The 21,630-nt window shown below is 37.6% G+C and overlaps 2 protein-coding genes and 1 pseudogene across 5 annotated transcripts in view; 1 reads left to right on the forward strand and 2 right to left on the reverse strand.

The window, feature by feature from the left end:
• Positions 1–6,398, reverse strand: part of DUS4L (dihydrouridine synthase 4 like) — a 33,068-nt gene extending 26,670 nt beyond the window's left edge. The window contains exons 1-2 of one of the 3 annotated variants that reach the window (XM_037836389.1): positions 6,069–6,398; positions 2,230–2,366 (exon numbers count right to left, since the gene is read on the reverse strand). In XM_037836389.1, the coding sequence (XP_037692317.1) occupies positions 2,230–2,316 (87 nt within the window). In that variant the 5' untranslated portion in view covers positions 2,317–2,366; positions 6,069–6,398. The remainder of the gene's footprint in view (positions 1–2,229; positions 2,367–6,068) is intronic. The other 2 variants (XM_037836388.1, XM_037836390.1) reach the window with 2 other exon arrangements.
• Positions 6,303–21,630, forward strand: part of COG5 (component of oligomeric golgi complex 5) — a 518,626-nt gene continuing 503,298 nt past the window's right edge. The window contains exons 1-3 of one of the 2 annotated variants that reach the window (XM_037836383.1): positions 6,303–6,485; positions 12,476–12,615; positions 18,528–18,585. In XM_037836383.1, the coding sequence (XP_037692311.1) occupies positions 6,341–6,485; positions 12,476–12,615; positions 18,528–18,585 (343 nt within the window). In that variant the 5' untranslated portion in view covers positions 6,303–6,340. Of the gene's footprint in view, positions 6,486–10,788; positions 10,866–12,475; positions 12,616–18,527; positions 18,586–21,630 lie in introns of those variants that run through there. The other variant, XM_037836384.1, reaches the window with a different exon arrangement.
• LOC119534251 lies at positions 15,707–15,884 on the reverse strand (annotated as a pseudogene).

Below are 21,630 nucleotides of genomic sequence, written 5' to 3' on the forward strand. Positions count from 1 at the left end.
AGACATGATCTATCACATACAAAGGAAACGTCATAAGACTATGTGTGGATTTCTCAATAGAAACCATGGAGGCAAGAAGGAAGTGGGGTGATATATTTAAGATACTGAAAGAGAAAAACCACTGACCAAGAATCCTATATCCGTCAAAACTATCTTTCAGATATGAGGGAAAGTTAAAATATTCTCTGACAAACAGACAATGACAGAGTTTGTGAACAAGATACCTGCTCTACAGGAAACACTAAAGGAAGCATTGCAAACAGAAAGGAAAAGACAGGAGTGAGAGGTTTGGAAAACAATTTTGGGAGATAGTAGGACAGCAATGTAAGTACACTGAACAAAGATGACTGTGAATACGGTTGAAAGAGGAAGGCTGGGATCATGTGGGACACCAGAACAAAAGACGAAGGATAAAGACTGGGACTGTGTAGCTCAGGGAAACCTAGGATGCTCAACGATTATAATAAAAAGTACAAATATGTTTTTACATGAGGTAGAACAAATGAATGTCAACATTGCAAGGTGTTAAAAATAGGGTGGGATGGGGGGGGAAATACAATCAATGCAAACTAGAGGCTAGAATTAACAGAAACATTGTATTATGCTTCCTTTAATGTAACAAAACCAAGATACCAAAGCTAAATGCATGTGGGGGGGGTGGGGAATAGGGGAAGGGTATGGGACTCCTGGCATTGTGATGTTGTCTGACTCTATTCTACTTTAGGTTAATGCTATCTTTCCTCTCATCACCTTCTAGCTATCAAGTTTGTTTGTTTGTTTTTCTCTCTTTCTCTTGCCTTTTTCTTTTGCCTCTCTGTCTTCTTTGACTCTTCCTTCATCTTTGTGGAAGAAATGTCCTTATATATAGAGTGGCGATGGTGCTCAATACATAAATACGTTACTATACGGGGAGCCAACGATTGTTTACTTAGGATGGAATGCACAGTGTTTGAACAAAACTATCTTAAAAGAAATGGGTTGATGAAGAAACCCTGAGGGCACTATATTGAGTGAAATAAGACAGACACATAAAGGCAAATATTGTAGGGTCTCACTGATATGAACTAATTATAGTATGTAAGTTACCAGGATATAGAATGAGGCTAAAGAATGGGGAGTGGTTGCTTATTATGAGCAGAATGTTCAACTAGGGTGAAAGTAAATATCTGAAAATGGACAGGGGTGATGGTAGCATGTAATGAGAATAATTAACAATGCTAAAAGGTGTGTGAAAGTGGTGGGAAGGGAAGCTCAGAGACATGTGTATCACCAGAAGGAAAGTTGGAGGTTAAAAGATGGGAATGTATAAAACAGTGACTCTTGTGGTGGACAATGTCTGTGATTAACTATACAAATATTAGAAATCTCTCTCATGAACTAGAACAAATGTATGACACTATAACTAGAAGTTAATAATAGAGAGGCATATAGGGAAAAAATATATACCTATTGCAAACTATATACTACAGTTAGTAGTATTTTAACATTCTTTCATCAACAGTAACAAATGTACTATACCAAAACTATGAATCAATAATGGAGGGGGGGTGGCATGGTTAGGGGTATGGGAGGATCTGAGTTTCCTTTTCTTGGTCTTTATTTCTTTTCTGGAATAGTGAAAATGTTCTAAAAATTAAAACAAACAAACAAACAAAAAAGATACATTTTACTGATGACATAAAGATGGCAAATAAGCACAAGAAATGATATTAAATATCACTGGCTATTAGGGAAATGCAAAGAAAATCACAATAAATATAACCACATCTATCAGAATGGCTAAAATGAAAAACAGTGACAATACCTAATGTTGGTGAGGATGAGGAAAAACTAGATTACCCATACATTGCTGGTGGTAATGTAATAAATGTTTGCCAGTTTCTTAAAAATCTAAATATGCAACTACCAAATGGCCCATTGAAAAGGAAGATTTATGTTCATACAAATATACATGAATGTTTATATTCACTTAATACCTACATATATTCTTATAGATGGAAGTTGTAACCACCACCATTTTTACAGAGTAAAAACAAGTGAAGTTTGGAGAGGCTAACTGTCTTACTCAGGGTGATACACATACCAGGCAAGTGGTAGCACCAGGACTAAAGTCTGGATCATAATTCAGAGCTAGGGTTTGAAGATCCCTAGGGTAGGGCAGTCTTATACTACTTTTAAAAAGTCAGAGCCTAAAGGAAAATAAGTTCATTAACCATTTATAATACTTACTTTGAATATCGAACCATTGGAGCACAGATTTTTACCAGCTGCCCAGAATGAAACATTTCTAGTGGATCTTTTCTTCTTTCTTGACATCTTGTGGTTTTTATGTAGTCACTCTTCATGAATCCAGATTTGTTTCAAATCTGAAAAAGACAATCAGTTTGCAGAGAGAAAACACTTTCACCAGATGAAGTCACATCATTCTGACAATTTCACTTACCAAGAACATATACTTTTCATCAGGCTTTTGGGCTCAGCAATTTTTCTTAGCTTCTTTTTACAGTAACAAATAGAACACTACAAAATTCTGTCCCTATTTATAAGCCACTGTGTGAAAGTATGATGTTTATATTCTGCATAAATTATACTTATTAATGTTGAACACTAGGTATCAAATTTATACTTACTGAAGTAACATTTTCTGTTCAAATTAATGAATGACATTAATGACAAGATTTTTTCCTAGTATACCACATGTCATGGGTTGAAATGTGCTCCTCCGAAAGACATGTTCAAGTCCTAACCCTGGTCCTGTGAATGTGACTTCATTTGGAAATAGGATCTTTTAAGATGTTATTAGGATGAGGTCCAACTGGATTAGGGTGGGCCCTAATCCAGTATGACTGGTGTTCTTATAAGAAAGGAGAATTGGACACAGATAGACATAGAGAATGTCATGTGACAACTGAGGTCATGGACTGCTGGCATGCCACCAACAGAAGGCATGAAAGGTAAGATACAGACTACAGACCTGAGAAGCGTGATACTGCCAACACTTTGCAGAACTTCTAGCCTCTAGTACAATTTCTGTTGTTTTATACCACCCAGCTTGTGGCACTTTGTTCTGGCAGCCTTAGGAAACTAAGATACCATGATATGACTTTTTTTTCATGCTACTTTTAGATTTTACATGTTACTTTGTATGGCACTGATAGACGAGGGAATTTTATTTGAATCATTTCAGTATAATACTGTGCATGTTTGTCACTTTGAAATATCTTGTTTTATTCAGGAAGTTAAATAGCATTAATAGAACAAAAGTTGTAAGTGTTAAAAAGATATCCTGGTACATTTATTCTTATTCTCAACTCCAATTCTTTGTATCTGTGAATCAGAAGGTAGAAAAATCTCTAATTAATATTTCCTAAAATTTAAATGTGGTTTTGTCAAGTGAAAATTTCAGTTATGCTAATACAATTGTATAGTAAACCACTTGTAATACCCAAAGAGGTATAAATAATGAGACAATGTGGAAATGTTTTATAGGTGTTATACAAAAAAATCCTATCATTTCATAGAATGTTGGTTGCATTCCATAATCTAATTTTTGGCTTTAGTAACTTAGAAAGTTATTGATCCACTTTAGAAAGACCTAATTGCTAAAAAATTACTCAAAATCCAATTTTTTTTTACTTGGCCAATCCACAAAGTATTTGTATAGCATGAATATAATACATGGATTTCAATTTCTGTTGGTAGAAGTTTACCTTTCAGCTGGAAGAAGATAAACTAGTTGTATTGATCACTATCCATCACTGTTTTAATAACAATTCAGACAAAATTATTAGATTAACTTTTTTTAAAAATGAAAATTCATGATTGGAAGGATGTAAGCCACCTAAGTAAGGGAAAGTGACAAGGAGTAGAAAATTAGTTTCTCTTTCCACGGGTCGAACCTGCTTTTTTCTCTTTTGCATTTCATATCTTGGTTCATGCTGTCGCCATCTATCCTTACTCAAGTCAGAAACCTGGTGTTCGGCTTAGACTTGTTCTACCAAAGTGCTTCATCCTGGTGGTTCCTTTAGCGAAATCTTGAGCACATCTTCATTGCCCCACAGCCTTTATATTCATAATCCCTCACCTCGACACCTCCAATAGTCTTCCCTGAATCCCAGATATAGTTGATCTTCCACTTCTTTATGTATCATACTGTAGACATATCTCTGTTATGGTATCATCTGCATTTGCGATTATTTTTCTAAACAGTGACCATAACACATCTGTCTCCCCTTGAGTTTTTGAGGTGAGGGCATAGGCATGCTTTTATTCAATTATTTATTCATTCAACAAATGTTGTATTTCTGATATATGTTGGGAATACAGATGAAAATATTTACTGTGGCTTCACAAATTTGTTAGGAATTTAGAAATAGTTACACAAAACAATTTAATAGCTCTAATGTATATATGTATGTGTGTCTATGTATATATACACACACTGCATTATAAGCATTGTGGAAAGATATATAATCAACCTGTATGTAAATATATGTATACCTATGCATAAGTGTTATGGAAATAACTGTCAAGGGAAGTGAGGGAAATCATCAGCAGAGGAAGAAGGTAAGCTTGAGCTGAGACTACATGGGGGATTGTCCAGTTATAGAGAAGAGCACAAAGCCAGAGGCATGAGTGAATGTTTTCCGTGAATTGTTAAATACGCAGTTCAGTGTTGTCTGAGTTGTAATTAGACTACAGAAGGAAGGAAGACTAGATAGTAATGGCTTTATGTATCATGTTAAGCTTTTTAGATTTTATACTGTAGAGCCTTTGTTGTTAACCATTTTTCCTCCTTTGAGGGTGATTTTTTACATATGCGTGCAACATGATAACATGTGCCTATGTGACATACTTCCATGAGCATACCAGAACTGTTTTTACAGGCTGTATGTCTCTCCTTGTACACTAACTGTAACTTTACTACTTCTTTTCTGTGACATATCACTGTTGTGGGTGAAGAATCTTTGAAAAATTTTAAGCAGGGACATGACATGATCAGACTTCTGATTCAGAAAGATTTGATTGGACAGGGTTGGGCTTGTGACAAAACATCAGTAAGGAGGCCATTACAGTACACCAGGCCATGGATAATGAGGATTCTAGGAGTGAGGCTAGAGAGAAGGAACACATTTAGGAGATATTTAGAAATCCAAATAAACTGGCAAAAAGATATTCAGAAGGTGGAAATCACTTGGTGACAACTCAAGTGATGTAGTAAGAGAGAAATCCAGGATAACTTGAATACATTTGGTCTGACAAACAGGCTCGATGGCAATGCTATTCAATGAGATAGAGAACCAAGAGGAGGAACACGTTTTGGCAGGGGATTGCGAGTTCACATGTGGACATATTGGCCTTGAAGTTCTCACGAGAAATCCAGGTCGGGATGCCTTATAACTGGTTAGATAGATGTGGTGCTTAGGGGAAGATTTAGATTGAGATTCTTGAGCCTTTACATTAAGTTGAGACTAAAACATGGACAAAATACTTAGGGATGTCATATCTAGTTAGAAAGCCTCGGCAAAAACTGGTTCCCTGAGCACACACCCAGTAAACAAAAAGGCAAAGTTATATTTCAGTTTCTTTCTTTTTATATGGAAATGCTTATAGCCCTCTTGCATACATGTTTGACCTGCTAATCTAGGATATTAGTCAAGAATGAAGACGTATCGGTAAAGAACATATAATGAAAACTAAATTGATTTTACAACTTCAATACTGTTAGCTGCGATACAGACAATTCTGTAACTAAGAAAAAGTCTGGAGTGACTCAGTACTGAAACAGAGAATAGGTAGAGAAAGCATAAAGTCAAGGTCTCACGGGAGGGAGAGGAGAGGCAGTAAATCCCATTTGCCATTTGCTGGTTCAATCTTCCTTCATTAACTTTTGGAGCTCCCTAACCATTCATCCCCAGCTACTTTCCTTCCCAAGCTTTTCCCGCCCGCTTTTATCCCAGGATTGCGAGCCAAAGCGTGTGACACATGAAGCCGGGTAGCAACTAACTCCGTCGCCGTAAGCGTGCAGTGCAAGCCATGATTTCAGAAACCTCCACTTTAATACTTGCTTTAGAAGTAAGGCGGCGGCCACCCTCTCCTCGGTTGGGAAAATGACGCCAGTCAAAGAGCTAGGAGCTCCGGCCTCTGCTCCCAGAAGCCTCGGTTTCCTCGGTGGGCTCGGCTCGGCCCGGCTCTGTCAGGATCTCGGCGCCTGCCCCCACCAGGACTCATGCGACTGTTGGGAAGGATCCTTCAGCCTCTACCGCCAAATCGCTTCTTCAGGCTGTCCAGGAACCGACGACTGGGCTGAGCGGGCGGCGCCGGGATTCTGCGTCACCACATGGGTCGGGCGGGCCACGCCGCTGACGCCATCAACCCGGCACCTGCCAACATGGAAGGTAGCGACGGCGGCTTCGTTGCGTCTGGCCTTGGGGCTCCGAGCTCTGCAGCGGTCGCAACGACATTCCGTGAGCTTCTGCAGGACGGTAAGGAGATTGGGTCTGGCCGGGTCGTGCGGCTGGGGGCGCTGTCTTTCTACGCAGCTGGGCCGGGGTGGTAGACTCAACTCGCTTTGCAGAAAGTTTTCCGGAGTCGACGTGAACATTTCCCTCAGCCCGGCCCCTTGGTGTCTGAGTGCTGGCCTCTTCTACCAGTTTCTCCAGGGGCTCTGTCCTCTTCCTTTCTGGGTGTCTTGGGGATACTTGGTTTCTGGTTGCTCCTCATTTCAACTCGTATCCCCCGCCAAGGGCTTCCGTGAAGTACCGGGACCCCACACCCCCACGTCAGCGGCAACCGGCTGCTGCCGTAGTTCTTGTCTAGAATGTGAAGTGTTTGATTCCGTGACAAGTGTAAGATCTAGAACAGATGACAGACGCTTAATGAAAGAAACACTCTTTCATTAACAAATTCTTGAACTATCCAGGTGGTCCCTTTTGCAGCTTGTTTGATTTTTTTTACGAGGTAATTATCTACTACCAAACACGGGGGAGAGTTCAGAGCGTTAGTTCAGGCTGGGATTAACCATTTGTAGCAGTCAGATGTATTCATAGTCTTGGACAGAAGTTGCCTGAAATAAGTTAAATATAGTATACTTTAAAAACACATTAAGTTGTATTAATCCAGTTAATATGCCCTATACCTCTTATCTTTCAGAATAAAGTTCAAATTTTTAAGCATAAAAAATAAATGCTCTTTTCATTTGGTCTTAGTTTGTATCTAACTGCCATCACATTGTACTTTACATTAATATACTTGCCTTAATCTTGTCAACTGTATTATAAAATCTGTTTACATATTCCATGACGTTAATAACAGTGTCTTGCATACAGGAGGTGCAGGCCGTGTATATATATATATGTATATGTATATATATATATATATATATATATATATATATATAATATTTTTTAACTGAACATCACAGTAAGAAGCATATGCACACATTTATAGACCAATATGTTATAAATGAATGAAATAGTTTTAAATTATTGTTTGTTTTCTCTGTTGATATTTTATCATTGCCCTTACTAGTAATTAATATGAATTGAGTAATATGAATTGTCCTCTTATGATAATTTATATACTTATGTCAAAACTTAATAATGGTGTTGTTTTCATAACTAGAGTGTGTGGGATTCTGAGGTTAGGTAGGGTCTCTGTATAATGCATTTTTGCATCTCAATTTAAATTAATTTAACCAGGTTTTTCTAGGCTCCTAATAAATGTGAAATTCCTGCTCCCAAGTAGCTCACCTTCTAGTAGGAGAAAGTCTTGTAGAGTTTAAGCACTATAATATAGTTTTGTAAGGGTAGTAGTTAGATTTGTGGATATTATTAGGTGTTGGGGTGTGGTTAAGGGAGTGTCAGGAAAGGTTTTTCAGGTGGAGTTTGTTTTGAAGTATAAATAGGACTTCCCCAAGTGAACAGGTGGAAGAAAGAACACGTCAAACATGCATGTGTGTGTGTGTGTATATATATATATATCTACATATATATATCTCTACATATGTATATATGTTCTAGTTTGCTAATGATGCAGAATGCAAAACACCAGAGATGGATTGGCTTTTATAAAAAGGGGGTTTATTTGGCTATACAGTTACAGTCTTAAGGCCATAAAGTGTCCAAGGTAACACATCAGTAATCAAGTACCTTCACTGGAGGATGGCAAATGGCATCTGGAAAACCTCTGTTAGCTGGGAAGGCATGTGGCTGGCGTCTGCTCCAAAGTTCTGGTTTCAAAATGGCTTTCTCCCAGGACGCTCCTCTCTAGCAAGCTTGCTCCTCTTCAAAACGTCACTCACAGCTGCACTCGGTTTCATCTCTGAGTCAGCATGTTTATATGGCTTCACTGATCAAGGCCCACCCTGAATGGGTGGGGCCACGCCTCCATGGGAGTATCCCACCAGAGTCACCACCCACAGCTGGGTGGGGCACATTCCAAGCAAATCTAATCAGCACCAAAAGTCTGTCCCACAAGACTACATCAAAGGTAATGGCGTCTGGGGTACAAAATGCATTCAAACCGGCACAATATATAATCAGTTGGATGCATTCCAGGAATTGTAATCAGTTTTTGGAGGGTAAATAGTCCTCAATTCTGCCTTCTATATTTTTTTATTTAGTTCTCTTTCCCATTCTCCACAGTGATTTCTTCTGTACTGTTTTCAAACCTCTGACTCTACCATATTTCCTTTCAATCTCAACAAATGACCTTCAAAGTTCCTAAAAATATAGAATCTACCAGATGTGAACTTCCTCTGTTTCTTGTAAGTTCTAACCTGAATGTGCAACCATCATTTTTTCATTTTTCCTCTGTGTTTTCAATTACAATAGAAATAGAGTCCCTTCTTCCTAAGGCCATTTCCTCCTCTTTTGCTCTGGATTTTCTCCTGTGTGCTTAGGGACCCAGTCACCCCATGCTATGCCAAGGTCTCCAGTGACTTCTTGTGGGTAAATCAAATGGATGCTTTTTGGTCCTTATCCTTACTTGAACTTGTATAGTGTTTGACTCCCCTTTCTTTGAAACACTTGCTTCATGTGCCTTGTGGCTTCTATGCTTTCCTTTATTCCTCACTCTCTAGATGCTTCTTTAAAATGCTTATCTTCTTCAGTTTAGCCTAAACAGTGATTTACTTTCCCTCCTCCCACTTCAACATTCCTGAGGAATCAGACATTTCCATTAGTAGCAGTGATTCACCATGCCATCCATGGTTTTGCCACTGGCGGAGGACAGGATTGTTCGAGTTGGTGGGTAGTTGCATAGTTTGAAAATTTAAGTATTTCTGATGTGTCCCTTATGAGAATGAGAAATAAATAAAAGAGAAGCAATATATGACTTGCCTCTTTAAGGACTATCAGCCCTGAAATGCCAAATCCAATGGCCAGTATTCTTTGCCACTGGCAGAGGATAGGATTGATAGGGTTGGTAGGTAGTAGCATAGTTTAAAAATTTGTGAAATATTTCTGATGTGTCCCTTATGAGAACAAGAAAATTTTAAAAGAGAAGCATTATATGACTTGCCTCTTTAAGGACTATCAGCTTTCCAATGCCAAATCCAATGGCCAGTATTCAACCTTCATTATATTTGAACTTTGTAAGGTTTTTGACTGTACCGACCACTTACTTTGTTGAAACCGTCCCTGCTTTTGTCATTCTCCTGTTTCTCTTCCTTTCTCTCCAGATGTTCTTTACTGTCTTTTATTGCCTTCATTTCCTTTATTTTTGGAATTTTCCTGGCTTCTGAATCCTGTTTCTCTCATTCTCCTTTTTTGCATTCTAAAATTTCTTTCTAAATCATCCTGTCCTTTTTTATGGTTTCAAAAATACAGTACACACGAATGCACCTATATAAATGTTGTTTTGGGTTGAATTGTGTCCCCTAAAAAGATATGTTTAAGTCTTAACTTAAAAGAAGAGAGAAATTTGTACACAGAGACAGATATATATAGAAGGAGCAAAGAGGGAGGCAGATAACTGGAGAAATGCCAGCACACACCAAGGAGTGCCAGGGATTCCCAGTAAGCTCCAGAAACTAAAAAGAAGCAAGGAAGGATCTTTTTCTAGAGCCTTCAGAGAGAGCATGGCCTTGCTGACACTTTGTTTTCTTACTTTTAACCTTCAGAACTATAAGACAATGAATTTCTGTTGTTTTAAGCCACCTAGTTTGTGGTACTTTATTAAGACAGCCCTAGGAAACTAATACTAAAGTCTTTACTTCTCTTCTGAGCTATAGACCTACATTTTTAGCCATCTGCCGAACGTTTCTATCTTGACAGTGAACAAACAATGCTAATTCTAATATGAAACCTACATGTGGAAAAACAATACAAGTTCTACATATGAAAATGATTTTTTTTCTTTTTTTTTTTAAATTCCTTTCCCTAACAACTTTTTCCTCTGTTAGCCTCTGTTACCAGTAACTATATGTGGTTGGTTAGATGTATGCTTGTTCCCCATTTAGATGGTGAGTAACTTAGAGACAGGGGTTCATGTTCATCTTTGTATATGCAGTGCCTAATGGTCTAGCTTGGTGCAAAGCTGAATTCCCTTTGTCAGTTACTTAATCCAAAAACTTGGAATCATCCTTGACTTCTTGCTCTACCTAATCACCCAATTTCAGCTTGCCACTAAGTACTGCATATTATGCCATTTGAATATTTGTCCAATGTCATCACTTTCTTGATAGTCTTAGTGCCACTGTCTTAGGCCAGGCCTTCACATCTCTTACTTGGATTGTTAGTATAGTACCTTACTGATGTCTGTCTCTACTCCAGGTTATGCTGGTAAACCAGCTATCAGGGAAAACTTAGAAGAAGCCCTGATTTTGTGGTGTTTCCTGATTTTCATGCTGTAAATACTTCATGGTAGGTTTTAAGATAACTACATGTGATATCAATTGGCTTGCAGAAATCCTGGAAATTTCAGTATTGGTACTCAAAAGCCAGTATGAGCCAGCTCCAGCAAACTACTGTGTAACTAATTCCTTTTCACTCATCCTCCACACTATTGCCAAAGCTGACAGTGTTCTTTCTTGGCTTTAAGCCTTAAATAGGATATAGTCTGAACTTTTGGAGGCAGATACTGGAGAAATGCTGGCACACACCAAGGAGAGCCAGAGATTCAAATGGTCTTCTAAGATTCTTTTGAAACATCATCTTCTATCATTCTTTACCCTTTCTACGCAACACACACTGTATGATCTAGACATTACTGAGGTCAGTATTTCCCTTATTTCTGAAAATGTGATGGTATGTGCTGCTTCTAAACCTCTCAATTTGGGAATGGCCTTCTCCACTTGTCTGCCTGGAAGAATACTTAATTCTGAGAATCAGTTGGCAAACTGAAAGGAAATAAGGTTCTCAGATTGAAGGCTGAAGTTAGTTTCCTTCTTTCACCATAACACATTTTGAGAACAGTAAAGGTTTTGAATCTTTGCTTTTAGCATAGTAACATTGTTAGCTGGTATAAAGATTCACTCATTCAGTGCCTGCACAATGAGTCAGGTATTGTTCAGGCTCAGGGGATGTGTTAGTAAACAAAACAAAGATCTTACCCTCATGGAACATACATTATACTGGATATAGTCACTTCAAGTTTTCTTTTAAGTACTCTATTTTGGTTATCTGTTAGTTGCATAATCTCTGTCAGGGCAGCCATATATCTATCATATGGTTGGAAGGTTGTAGGCATATATACCTATATTAAGCTCACTTCTAGGTATCTGTTTTTAACCTTATCTCTCTCCATTTTTCTTTCACCCACAGATTTGTAGCTTTCTATAGAGAAAGATATCTTCTTAACATCCCTTCTTTTTTCTGTCTATTAAGGATCTATTTTTAACACAATTTCTTTTTGCATTTACTTATTTCACCCATAAATCCTAAATTTTGGTAATATCTGTAAGTTTTGCCTATTTTTATTAAAATTCCAGATTTACTTACTTTATTAACAGTGTGTGTTGATGTAGAGTTATCTTAGGTCATAAATATTGTATATAGCCAATTTTCCTGTTGTCTACTCATTGGCAGTGACTTTGTTTTCTTGGGTTAAAAGCTATGGTTAATAGTTAACTTTTAATCTTTTACTCAATATTTCCCTTCCTTTTGGTTCATTTAGCAATGAATTAGTTTGGCAGCGTGATTCAGAGTGTGGGCTCTGCAGCTAGACTACCTGTGTTCAAATCCCAGAGTATGACTTTGGGCAAGTTGAGTGATAGATTCAGCAGGGGTGTTGTGAGGATTGAATTTAGTTACTATGTGTAAAGAGTTTAGAAAGTTCTCAGTGAACATTACTGCTTCTCTTCTGCTGCTCTTCCTCCACTTCCTCCTCATTATTATAGGAAGGATTTGTAACAGTTCGTAGCATATGGAGAGATCTCAACATTTGTTAACTCTGGTTATAATTGTTCTGTTGTTTAATGTCTGTGGTTTAGTAACAGTGTAATTAAAAATTTACTATTCCCCCCTCCCCCCAGAGTGTTATAGTGATTTCTTAAGTGAAGACTTTGATGTGAAGACTTATACTTCCCAATCTATTCATCAAGCTGTAATTGCTGAACAACTAGCAAAACTTGCCCAAGGAATCAGTCAGTTGGATAAAGAACTACATCTACAGGTAATTTCAATCTTTTGGATCATATGGATAATTGAGTCAGAGTCTTAAGTGATAATGAAAACTTCATACAGAGAACTCCAACGTACCCCTACCCCCTAGTTACCCAGATCCACAGATTTCGTATTTTGCTATGTTTGTCATATCATCCTTTCTATCCATCTGTCTCTAGCAATCCATTTTCTAAACATTTGAGTGTAGGCTGTATATATAGCATGTTTCTTGAACACTTAATACTGCCATGTACATTTCGTAAAAACAAAAATTGTCACTTATGCATGTACCTTAAGTGCAGTTATCAAGTCCAAGAAATTGAATATTGTTATAAAGCTTATAATATATACTCCATTTGCTTCATTTGTCTCAATAATGTCCCTTTGAGTCTTCTCTCCTCCCTTGCTAGATCCCATCCAGGATTATGTATTGCATTTAATTATCATTGTCTCTTTAGTTCTTTCCTTTTTTGTTTTCTTTTTAATTGTGGGACCATATATACAAGATAAACTTTTCCTTCTCAGCCACTCCGAATCATACCATTCAATGGGATTAATCACATTCACAGTATTGCAGTACTCTCACTACCTTCCATGACTAAAACTTTCCCATCTCCCCAAACAGAAACCATGTACCCATTATACATTAACTCCACATACCTGCTGTCTCCCATTCCTGGCAACCTGTACTCTAATTTCTTTCTCTATGAGCTTGCATCTTGTCTGATAATTTTCTTTGTAGTTATCATGGAGCTTAAATTTAACATCCTAAAGCTGTAAGAATTTCATGTTCTTTGATAGTAACTTAACTTCAATAGCATGCACAGACTATGTTCCTATAACCTACTGTTCCCCCACCTTTGTATAGTTCTTGTCTCAAATTACAGGTTTATACTTTAAGTCTCAAATTACTGATTTATTAAATTTCATGCATATACTTTTTGGAGCCTATGGGAATTAAAACGTTACAAACCAAAAAAATAGAATAGTGTTGGCATTTTTATTTACATATTGATACTGTCACCTGAGATCTTTATTTCTTCATGTACTTTGATCTGTTGTCTATTGTCCTTTCCTTTTAACCTGCAGAATTCTCTTTATCATTTCTGGTAGGGCTAGTCTAATGGTGACAAACTCCCTCAGCTTTTGTTTATCTAGGAATGTCTTAATCTCTCTTGTTTTTGAAAGAGAGTTTTCTGAATACAGAATTCTTGATTGGTATTTTTTTGCTTCTAGTACTTTGACTATGTCATCCCATTGCCTTCTTGTTTCCATGGTTTCCAGTGAGAAATCAACAGTTACTATTATTGAAGCTACTCTTATTGTCTGTGACACACTGCTTCTCTTTTGGCTTTCAGAATTCTCTATTTTTGGCATTATGCCATGGTGTGGGTCTTTTTTTGGGTTTATCCTGTTTTGAGTTTGTTGAGGATCTCAGATGTGTATAGTCATTTTTTTTTTTTTTTTTTGAATTTGGGGAGTTTTCTGACTTTTTTTTAAAGTTCTTTCTGTCCCCTTCTTCTCTTTCTGGAACTCTCACTATGTTTATGTTGGTATGCTTGATGGGGTCCCACAGGTTCCTCAGGTTCTATTTACTTTTCTTCAATTTTTCTGTTTCTGCCTCTCAGACTGAATGATTTCAATTGTCTTATCTTAAAGTGCTTTGATTCTTTTTTTTCTGCCAGCTGCAATCTGCTGTTGAACTCATCCAGGGAGTTTTAAATTTCTGTTACTGTGGTCTTCAGCTCTGTTTGATTCTTTTTCAAAATGTTCATCTCTCTATTGGTATTTTCTTTGTGTTCGTCTGTTGTTTTCTTGTTTTCCTGTATCTCTTTGAGGATATTCAGGACCATTTTTTAGTCTTTTTCTGCTGTGTCTCAGGTCTTGTCTTCCTCATTGATGTTTTCTAGTGCTTTAACTTTCTTTGCCTGGGCTGTAGCTTACTGTTTCTGTGTTTTATTACCTTTTCTTGAAACCCAGACATTTTGTTATTTTAATATGTTATTATTGGAACTTAGACTTTGAGATGTCTATTCTTTAAGTTTGTATGCAGCTAGTAGTGTTACGACAAAAGTTTCCTTGAGTGACAGGAGCTAATAAAAATAATAAGAAGGAAAAGACTGCAAACACCTTTTCCATTCTTTGAAGATTGACTTGTGCAGGTGCTCTCCTTCATGGCTTATCCATTTACTGAATTTAGAGAATAGCTCCAAGCCAAGGTATAGAGGCCTCCCTGATCCTTTCTTCGTATGTGTCTTGTTTTGGACATGCCTGTATGGTCCTAGGAATTCCTGTATTCATTTGGTTCTAAATATCCCCTCTTCCCTAAGAAACAGGTTCCTCACTGTCCTGGGCACTGTACTATGTGTCCTTCAGCCAGCAAGCCCTTACCCCAGGCAGCCGACTTGACTGCTCTCTTGCAGTGTTCTCTAGGGGAGCTCGGCATACTGCTTTCTACACACTGAGCAATCTGTGGGATTGTGAGCCTCTCAGGCTACCACTCGACAGATTGGGCCAAACATACATGCTCCCAGTTTGTGCACAAGGTTGCTTTGCTCACTCCAGAACTGGGACCAGGGATCTGCACAGGGAGTGCAGCTGGTAAGGGGTGAAGGAAGGGCCAGCTAGGTTGCCATGGCATCCTACTGCTTTTAAATCGTCTTTTTCTTCATTCTGCACTTGCCTTGTTACTTCAGTCCTTTATCTGTTTTCCATACCTTTAAGAAAGTTGTTTCTGCCAGTTCTTGCTGGTTGTTCAGAGTCTCTGTGGCAGGACAGAGCCCTGAGTATTTCACTCCATCATCTTGATTGTGATGGGGGCTGGCTTATTTTTCAGAGTATGATTTTCATGAGTTTTCTGAAAACTGCTTTTTGGTAGTTGCAAACTGACATACCCATCTCTCCCGAACATCTTATTCATACATTTTTTTCAATACTAAGTATTTTATTGTATGCTCTTATCAGTGTATTTAAAAGAATTACACTGTGAAATAGAATCTCATGAAAAATCATATAGGTAGGTATTAAGAATTGATAAAAGTAGAAGTTTGTTCAGTATGACATATGTGTTACAGGGATGAGCTTTTCAAAGATTCATTTTACTACAAAAAGGGACAAGCTTTTTGGGGTTTGAGAGGATTTGTACTTGAAGATACCACAGTCAGCAGAAATTGTTAAATCTTCAGCTGCCTGGGAAACCTTCCTAGGGTTGAGCCCAGCCTTCAGCCAGAGCTGCTAAACCACTTTTTTCATAGTGAAGATGCTGGAGGAGCTAGACATGTTGTGCACAAGAGCAGGTAAATTCACTGTTCAGTTGGGCAGCGTGAGGTAGGGGAAGGGACTCCCTACAATTTCTTTTTACCACCTTAATTGATGTGTAATGAATACAGTGGGTAAAAAAATAGGATTTATTTAATAAAGGTAATTGAAAATGGAATTTTAGAAGTAGAACAGTATGAACAAGAAAAATTGGGATGTTTCCATTGGCAGTTCACACCTCGGACCCTTATCGCAGTTGTGCTGTTAACTACTTTTTATATCACTTAATGTCTGTGAGTTTTGTTTGTTTAAAATGTCTGTTGAATGGTTTGGAGTGAATAAGGGAAAGAGAAAATTGGAGTAATCTTGAAGATTCCTTCCTGTCTACAATTTTGTAATTAGGGTGGTTTGTTATATACGTTCTGGTGTTGTTTTTTGTATTAGTGAGTACTTAATAAATAGTTAAATGAGCAAAAATATGACAAATGGACTGCTTATCAGGAAACCTAGGTCTGGTGTGACTTGAGACATACTGCTTACCCTTTTTGTGTCTTAGCTTCTTTATCAATTAAAAGAGCAGTTTAGAGAATACTGAGATGACTTTCTAAGGTCTCCTTAAAATTCCAATTATATAATCAGATTAACAATTATTTATAAATTTATTTTGATCATCAGGCTTTGGTTTAGGCTGTGGGGATAGAGAGATGAGTAGAATACATTTGGTGGCTCCCTATGGACTCAGACCAGTGGCATACACAGATAGAAATAATGACAGGCAAGTGATGCCAGTTTTAAATCAAATGCTACAAGATATATATGGGATCAGGAGAAAATGTGCTGAACTCTGCCTAGGACTCTCAGGAAGTGGTTTCTTGCAAGAACTCCATGAAATTTTTTCTGCCCTTTTATATTTAGTGTTTTCCTTATTCCCAGCATACGATACCTTCTTTGCAGGAATCTGTAAGAACTTAAAATTTATTTAACATCTCTTAGAGGGGACAAGTTAATTAGCATACTCTTGGATCTGAGATAGATGAAGTCTCTGAATCCTTGTATGAGATCTGAACCTGCTATAATTGCTCTTTTCCAGAGCAGTAATGGGATAATGCTAATCAAACCCATAAATAAAATATAAGTAATTTAAGAATACCAATGTGATGATAAAAATTACAGAAGATTTACCGAGATATGTGTTAGTTAGGGCTCAGTGTAGGAAACAGAAACCACCCTAGGTATTTAAAAGCAGGATGATATTTAATACAGATAATTAGATGCTTACAAAATCATTGGATGGACAGTCAGGGGACAAATAAGTTGAAGGAACTATGATGGATGCAGTACAGATGCCAGGAAGCTCTTGCTATTATCTTCTATGCCACTGCTGAAAGTTCGCTTGTAGATACTTGGTGACTAAACACTGGAGTTATCAATAAGTCCATTACAACTGTCTCTAAATCCTCAGGTCCTAGGACCTTGCTTATTAGGTGAAACAGTAATAGGAAGATAGCTTTCATCTCTTTTGTCTTCCACATCTATTGGAAATTTATCTTCCTTCCTGTAAGGGAGTGTATCAAACTAGTTTTAGGCTTTCCAGCCTTTCCAAAGTATTTACCACAAGGGAGAAAGAAGAATAGAAAATTAAAAGAAAATTAGTTTTTGTTAGGTTGGACACATTGATCACCATATCAATACTCTGGGGAAAATTCAGACATCTTCTGGTAAGCTTAAGGTTAAAATACATAGAAGACTAATATTAACACTTATTTTACATGCATGTGATAGAAAGAGACTTGACAGAATGGCAGTAATATCTGAAATAGGACCAAGTGGAGAATGTAGGGGTTCTAGTGAATGAACCCTTTGCTGATTGGGATTTTCAATTTATTGACTAGACATGGAACTTCTTAGCTGCTGAAAGAAAGAGTATAAAATGATAAGGATCCTTGGATTATTCTAAAAATTTGCATGATTTTTTGGTGTTCCTAGGAATCTCTTATATGTGGCCTTTAACTCTTAATGTTTCTGGTTTTTTTGTTATGGCCATTCACACTGTCCTAGTTTTCATAAAAATGTTGATCTTTTGCAGGGAAAAGAATTTGCTGTGACACTAGGAAGCTGGAATCAGAGAGATATTCAGGGATAGGTGGACACTCACTTTGCTTTATCTTTCCAGATTAGGGTGTGATCTTGATGATGCTGAATTTGGTTCAAGAATTCAGAGAACCTTATGTTTGAAAACATTCTTTAAAAGGAAAGTATATATTTTGTTACTGTAAGTTCCTTTAGTTTGGTGATATAAGCCCAAGTAATAGCATGGTCATGAATTAGTCGTTTTTCAATTTGGACAAAACTCCATCTCTACTATCCTGGACATCTCATTAGGCAAGCAAGAAACTAGTGAAAAGCCTGTAACTCCTCTTGCGCTATGTTGCTGTCTCACTTTAATTAGGTTTTGTAATCTTAGCTAAGTAAATTATGAACTGTAAATGTGTGTGTGTATTCTTGCTAATGATCCATTTCAAACACTAATTCATTTTTTTTGTTTTGGATTAGTATTTCCCCCCTTTATATATAAGAGAGCCCTTCAGTTCTACATTGTGGTTATGATGGATAATACCTATACTTAATAAGAACAAATGTTAATTATTCATTCTTGATTTTCAGGTTGTTGCAAGACATGAAGATTTACTGGCACAGGCAACTGGGATTGAGTCTTTGGAAGGTATACTTCATTATTTAGAGCTAGATAAGTGGTCGGCAAACTTTTCTGTTAAGGGTCAGATGACAAATATTTTAGACTTTGCCACGTGGTCCCTGTTGCAGTGACTCAACTTGGTATTGTAGAGTGAAAGAAATACAATAAGCTCAGGGACTAAATCCCAGGCAATACATAAACAAATGAACATAGGTATGTTTTAGTAAAACTTTAGTAAAACGGATGGTTGACCATACTTTGCTGATTTCTGAGATAAACCATCTAGATTCACATTCTTGTTCTCCTATTTACTAGTTGTGTGACTTTGGGTGAGTTACTAAACCTTTCTTTGCCTCAATTTTCTTATCTCTACAACGGGTATTAATGTGTAATAACATGGCATTATTCTGAGGGTTAAATGAGTTTGTAAAATGCTTAGAACAATGCTTGGTACACATTTTGTGCTCCTTTAAGTATTTCTAATTTAAAACAATGAATACAACAACAAATGCAAGAGTGGGAAGTGGTGGAAGTAGGCTTGACTTTTTTCCTTACTTTCACCTTTCTTGGAGTCCTGTTTTGGAAACTCTTTTTAATCAAAGTGTAATAGATTAATAGTACATTGGATTTTTATTTTATGAATCCTGTTATTTTTGTTTGTTTAAATCTTTTATGAATTTTTAGTTCTTTGTTGATTAAACTACACTTCATAAATATGAATTGTTACTATTGTGGTTTGCACTATTACTTGTCTTGTGATTACTGTTACTAATCATTGCATATCAAAAGCAAACTATATGGAAGATTGTGGGAAGATGGTGGAGTAGGAAGCTCCAGAAATCCGTCCCTCCACCAAAATAACTATTGAACTGGCAGGACCTGTCTGAATCAACCACTTTAAAACTATGGAGTCTAGGGGAACACTGTGCAGTATCCTGGGAGGACTGGGAGGAAGAAGCTGCTAAATTGCAATAAAGACTGGTGAGTTTCAACCTCTCTGCAGTGTCTACCATCTACTCCCTTTCTGGCCTCATGGCAGGCAGCAGTGGGGACTAGACTGGCTTGTGGCTCAGCTTGCTGGTGCCAGGGTGGGTCATAAAGAAGTAGTGCTAGTCCTTCAAACTCTGGGGATGTTTGATCCGATCCCAGATCTCTACCTTTGATCAACTACTTCAGATTGCTGGGGGCCCACTTTGAAGGCAGCTGTTCTAGCCACTTCTTCCTCCCACCCGGGGCAAAGGCAGCAGAGAAATCTTAAAGACTGTAATCTTCCTCAAAACTAAGAAAACAGTTAAAGGGCTGCATTAACTGGGCAAGTGCCGAATTAAGAAAATACAGCTTCAAAAGTTATAGAAGAAGCTCTTAGTGCCCTTGCTGGCCTCTCTCACATCTCTCCCACAACACAGAGTGGGCCAGCTTGCACTCTCATTGGCGGTCCCTGGCCCTGTTCCAGAGGGAGCAGAGTGGCCCCTGTGTGCTTTATGGGGTCCATGTATGTCACTACCCATCTATCAAGTGGAAATCTGAGAGACTGAGCCAGGGAATGTCTCAGGCTCAGCCTCCCAGAATTTGTCTTGAAGGCAGAGAAGCCACTTGTAGACATCTGGGACAGTGTGAGAAACAATTAAGTTGAAACAGCCTGGGGCAGAGGACTACCTGCATTAAGTCACTTGAAAGAGCACCCAGGAGATGGGGAAATCTGTGACAAGGGGAGTAGAGTTAGTGGTCACTCAAACTCCTGTGGACTGTAAATGGGGCATTCCTGAGGCCTCTAGGGATCACAGGCCCAAGAGAAGAAGCAGGCTTCCCAGATAAGACAGACAGGACCCTGTACTTCCCATTTGCCTCAGGCTGATCTGCTTGATAAGAATGCTAAGCTCTGAAGGAGACCACCAGCCAAAGCAGAGCTAATTTGCAAAGAGAGTGAAAGGTGCCTTTTACCTTGGTTTATTTGTTTTGCTTAGTTTCGGCATTCAAGAATATCTGTCATATCAATAGTTGGATACAAACATAATGGATAGCCCAGGGACTAAATCCCAGAATTGATACTTTAAAATATTAAAATGTACAGTGTGCTAAAAAGTTACAAGACAACAAAGAAACAGGAAATGATGGTCTGTCCAGAGGAACAAGATAAAAATCCAGAAACCATCAACTAATAGGATTAAATTTGCCAGATAAAGACTTTAAGATAATGATCCTCACTATGCTCAAGGCAAACACAGAGAAATAACTACATGATAGGAGAAAAACAATGAACAATATGGGTATCTCTCCACAAAAATACTGGAGTTGAAAAATGCAATAACTGAAATGAAAAATTCCCTAGATGTTTCAACAGCCAGATTGGAGGTAGTAGAAGAAAGAATCAGTGAACTTGAAGACAAGACAATTGAAATAATTCAGGCTGAGGAACAGAAAGATAAAAGAATAAAGAAGAGCAAACTGAGCCTAAGAGACCAATATACATCATGGTAGTCTCAGAAAGAGAGAAAGGAGAAGAAATATTCAAAGAAATAATGGCAGAAAACTTCCCAAATTTAATGAAAGATATCAATATGCACATTCTGGAAGCCCAACAAACCATAAACAAGATAAATCCAAAGAGAACTTGCCATACAGAGTAGTCAGATTGTCCAATGTCCGAGACAAGCAGAGTTTTGAAAGGTGCAACAGAAAAGCAATGAGTTATGTACAAGGGAATCCCAATAAAATGAAGTGCTGATTTCTCATCAGAAACCATTGAGGAAAGAAGCAGTGGGAAGAAATATTTGAAGTACTAAAGAAAACAATTGCCAGATGAAAATTTTATATCTGGCAAGACTTTTTTAAAATGAAGTCTTTTTTTTTCAAAATGATGACATTTTATTCCACTTCTTCCTTCATACAGGTGCTAAAATGCACATACATAAAAAGTATGATAAATTGATCATTTTGGACATACAATGTATAAAGGTAAAATTTGTAACAAGTACAAAGAAAGGTCGGGGATGGAAGAGTATATGACCATTGTATATGTAAATTATTGAAGATAGGTTGGTATCAAATTAAATATTATTGTTATAGATAGAG

Source organism: Choloepus didactylus, chromosome 5 (assembly GCF_015220235.1).
Source record: "Choloepus didactylus isolate mChoDid1 chromosome 5, mChoDid1.pri, whole genome shotgun sequence".
NCBI classification, from domain to species: domain Eukaryota; kingdom Metazoa; phylum Chordata; class Mammalia; order Pilosa; family Megalonychidae; genus Choloepus; species Choloepus didactylus.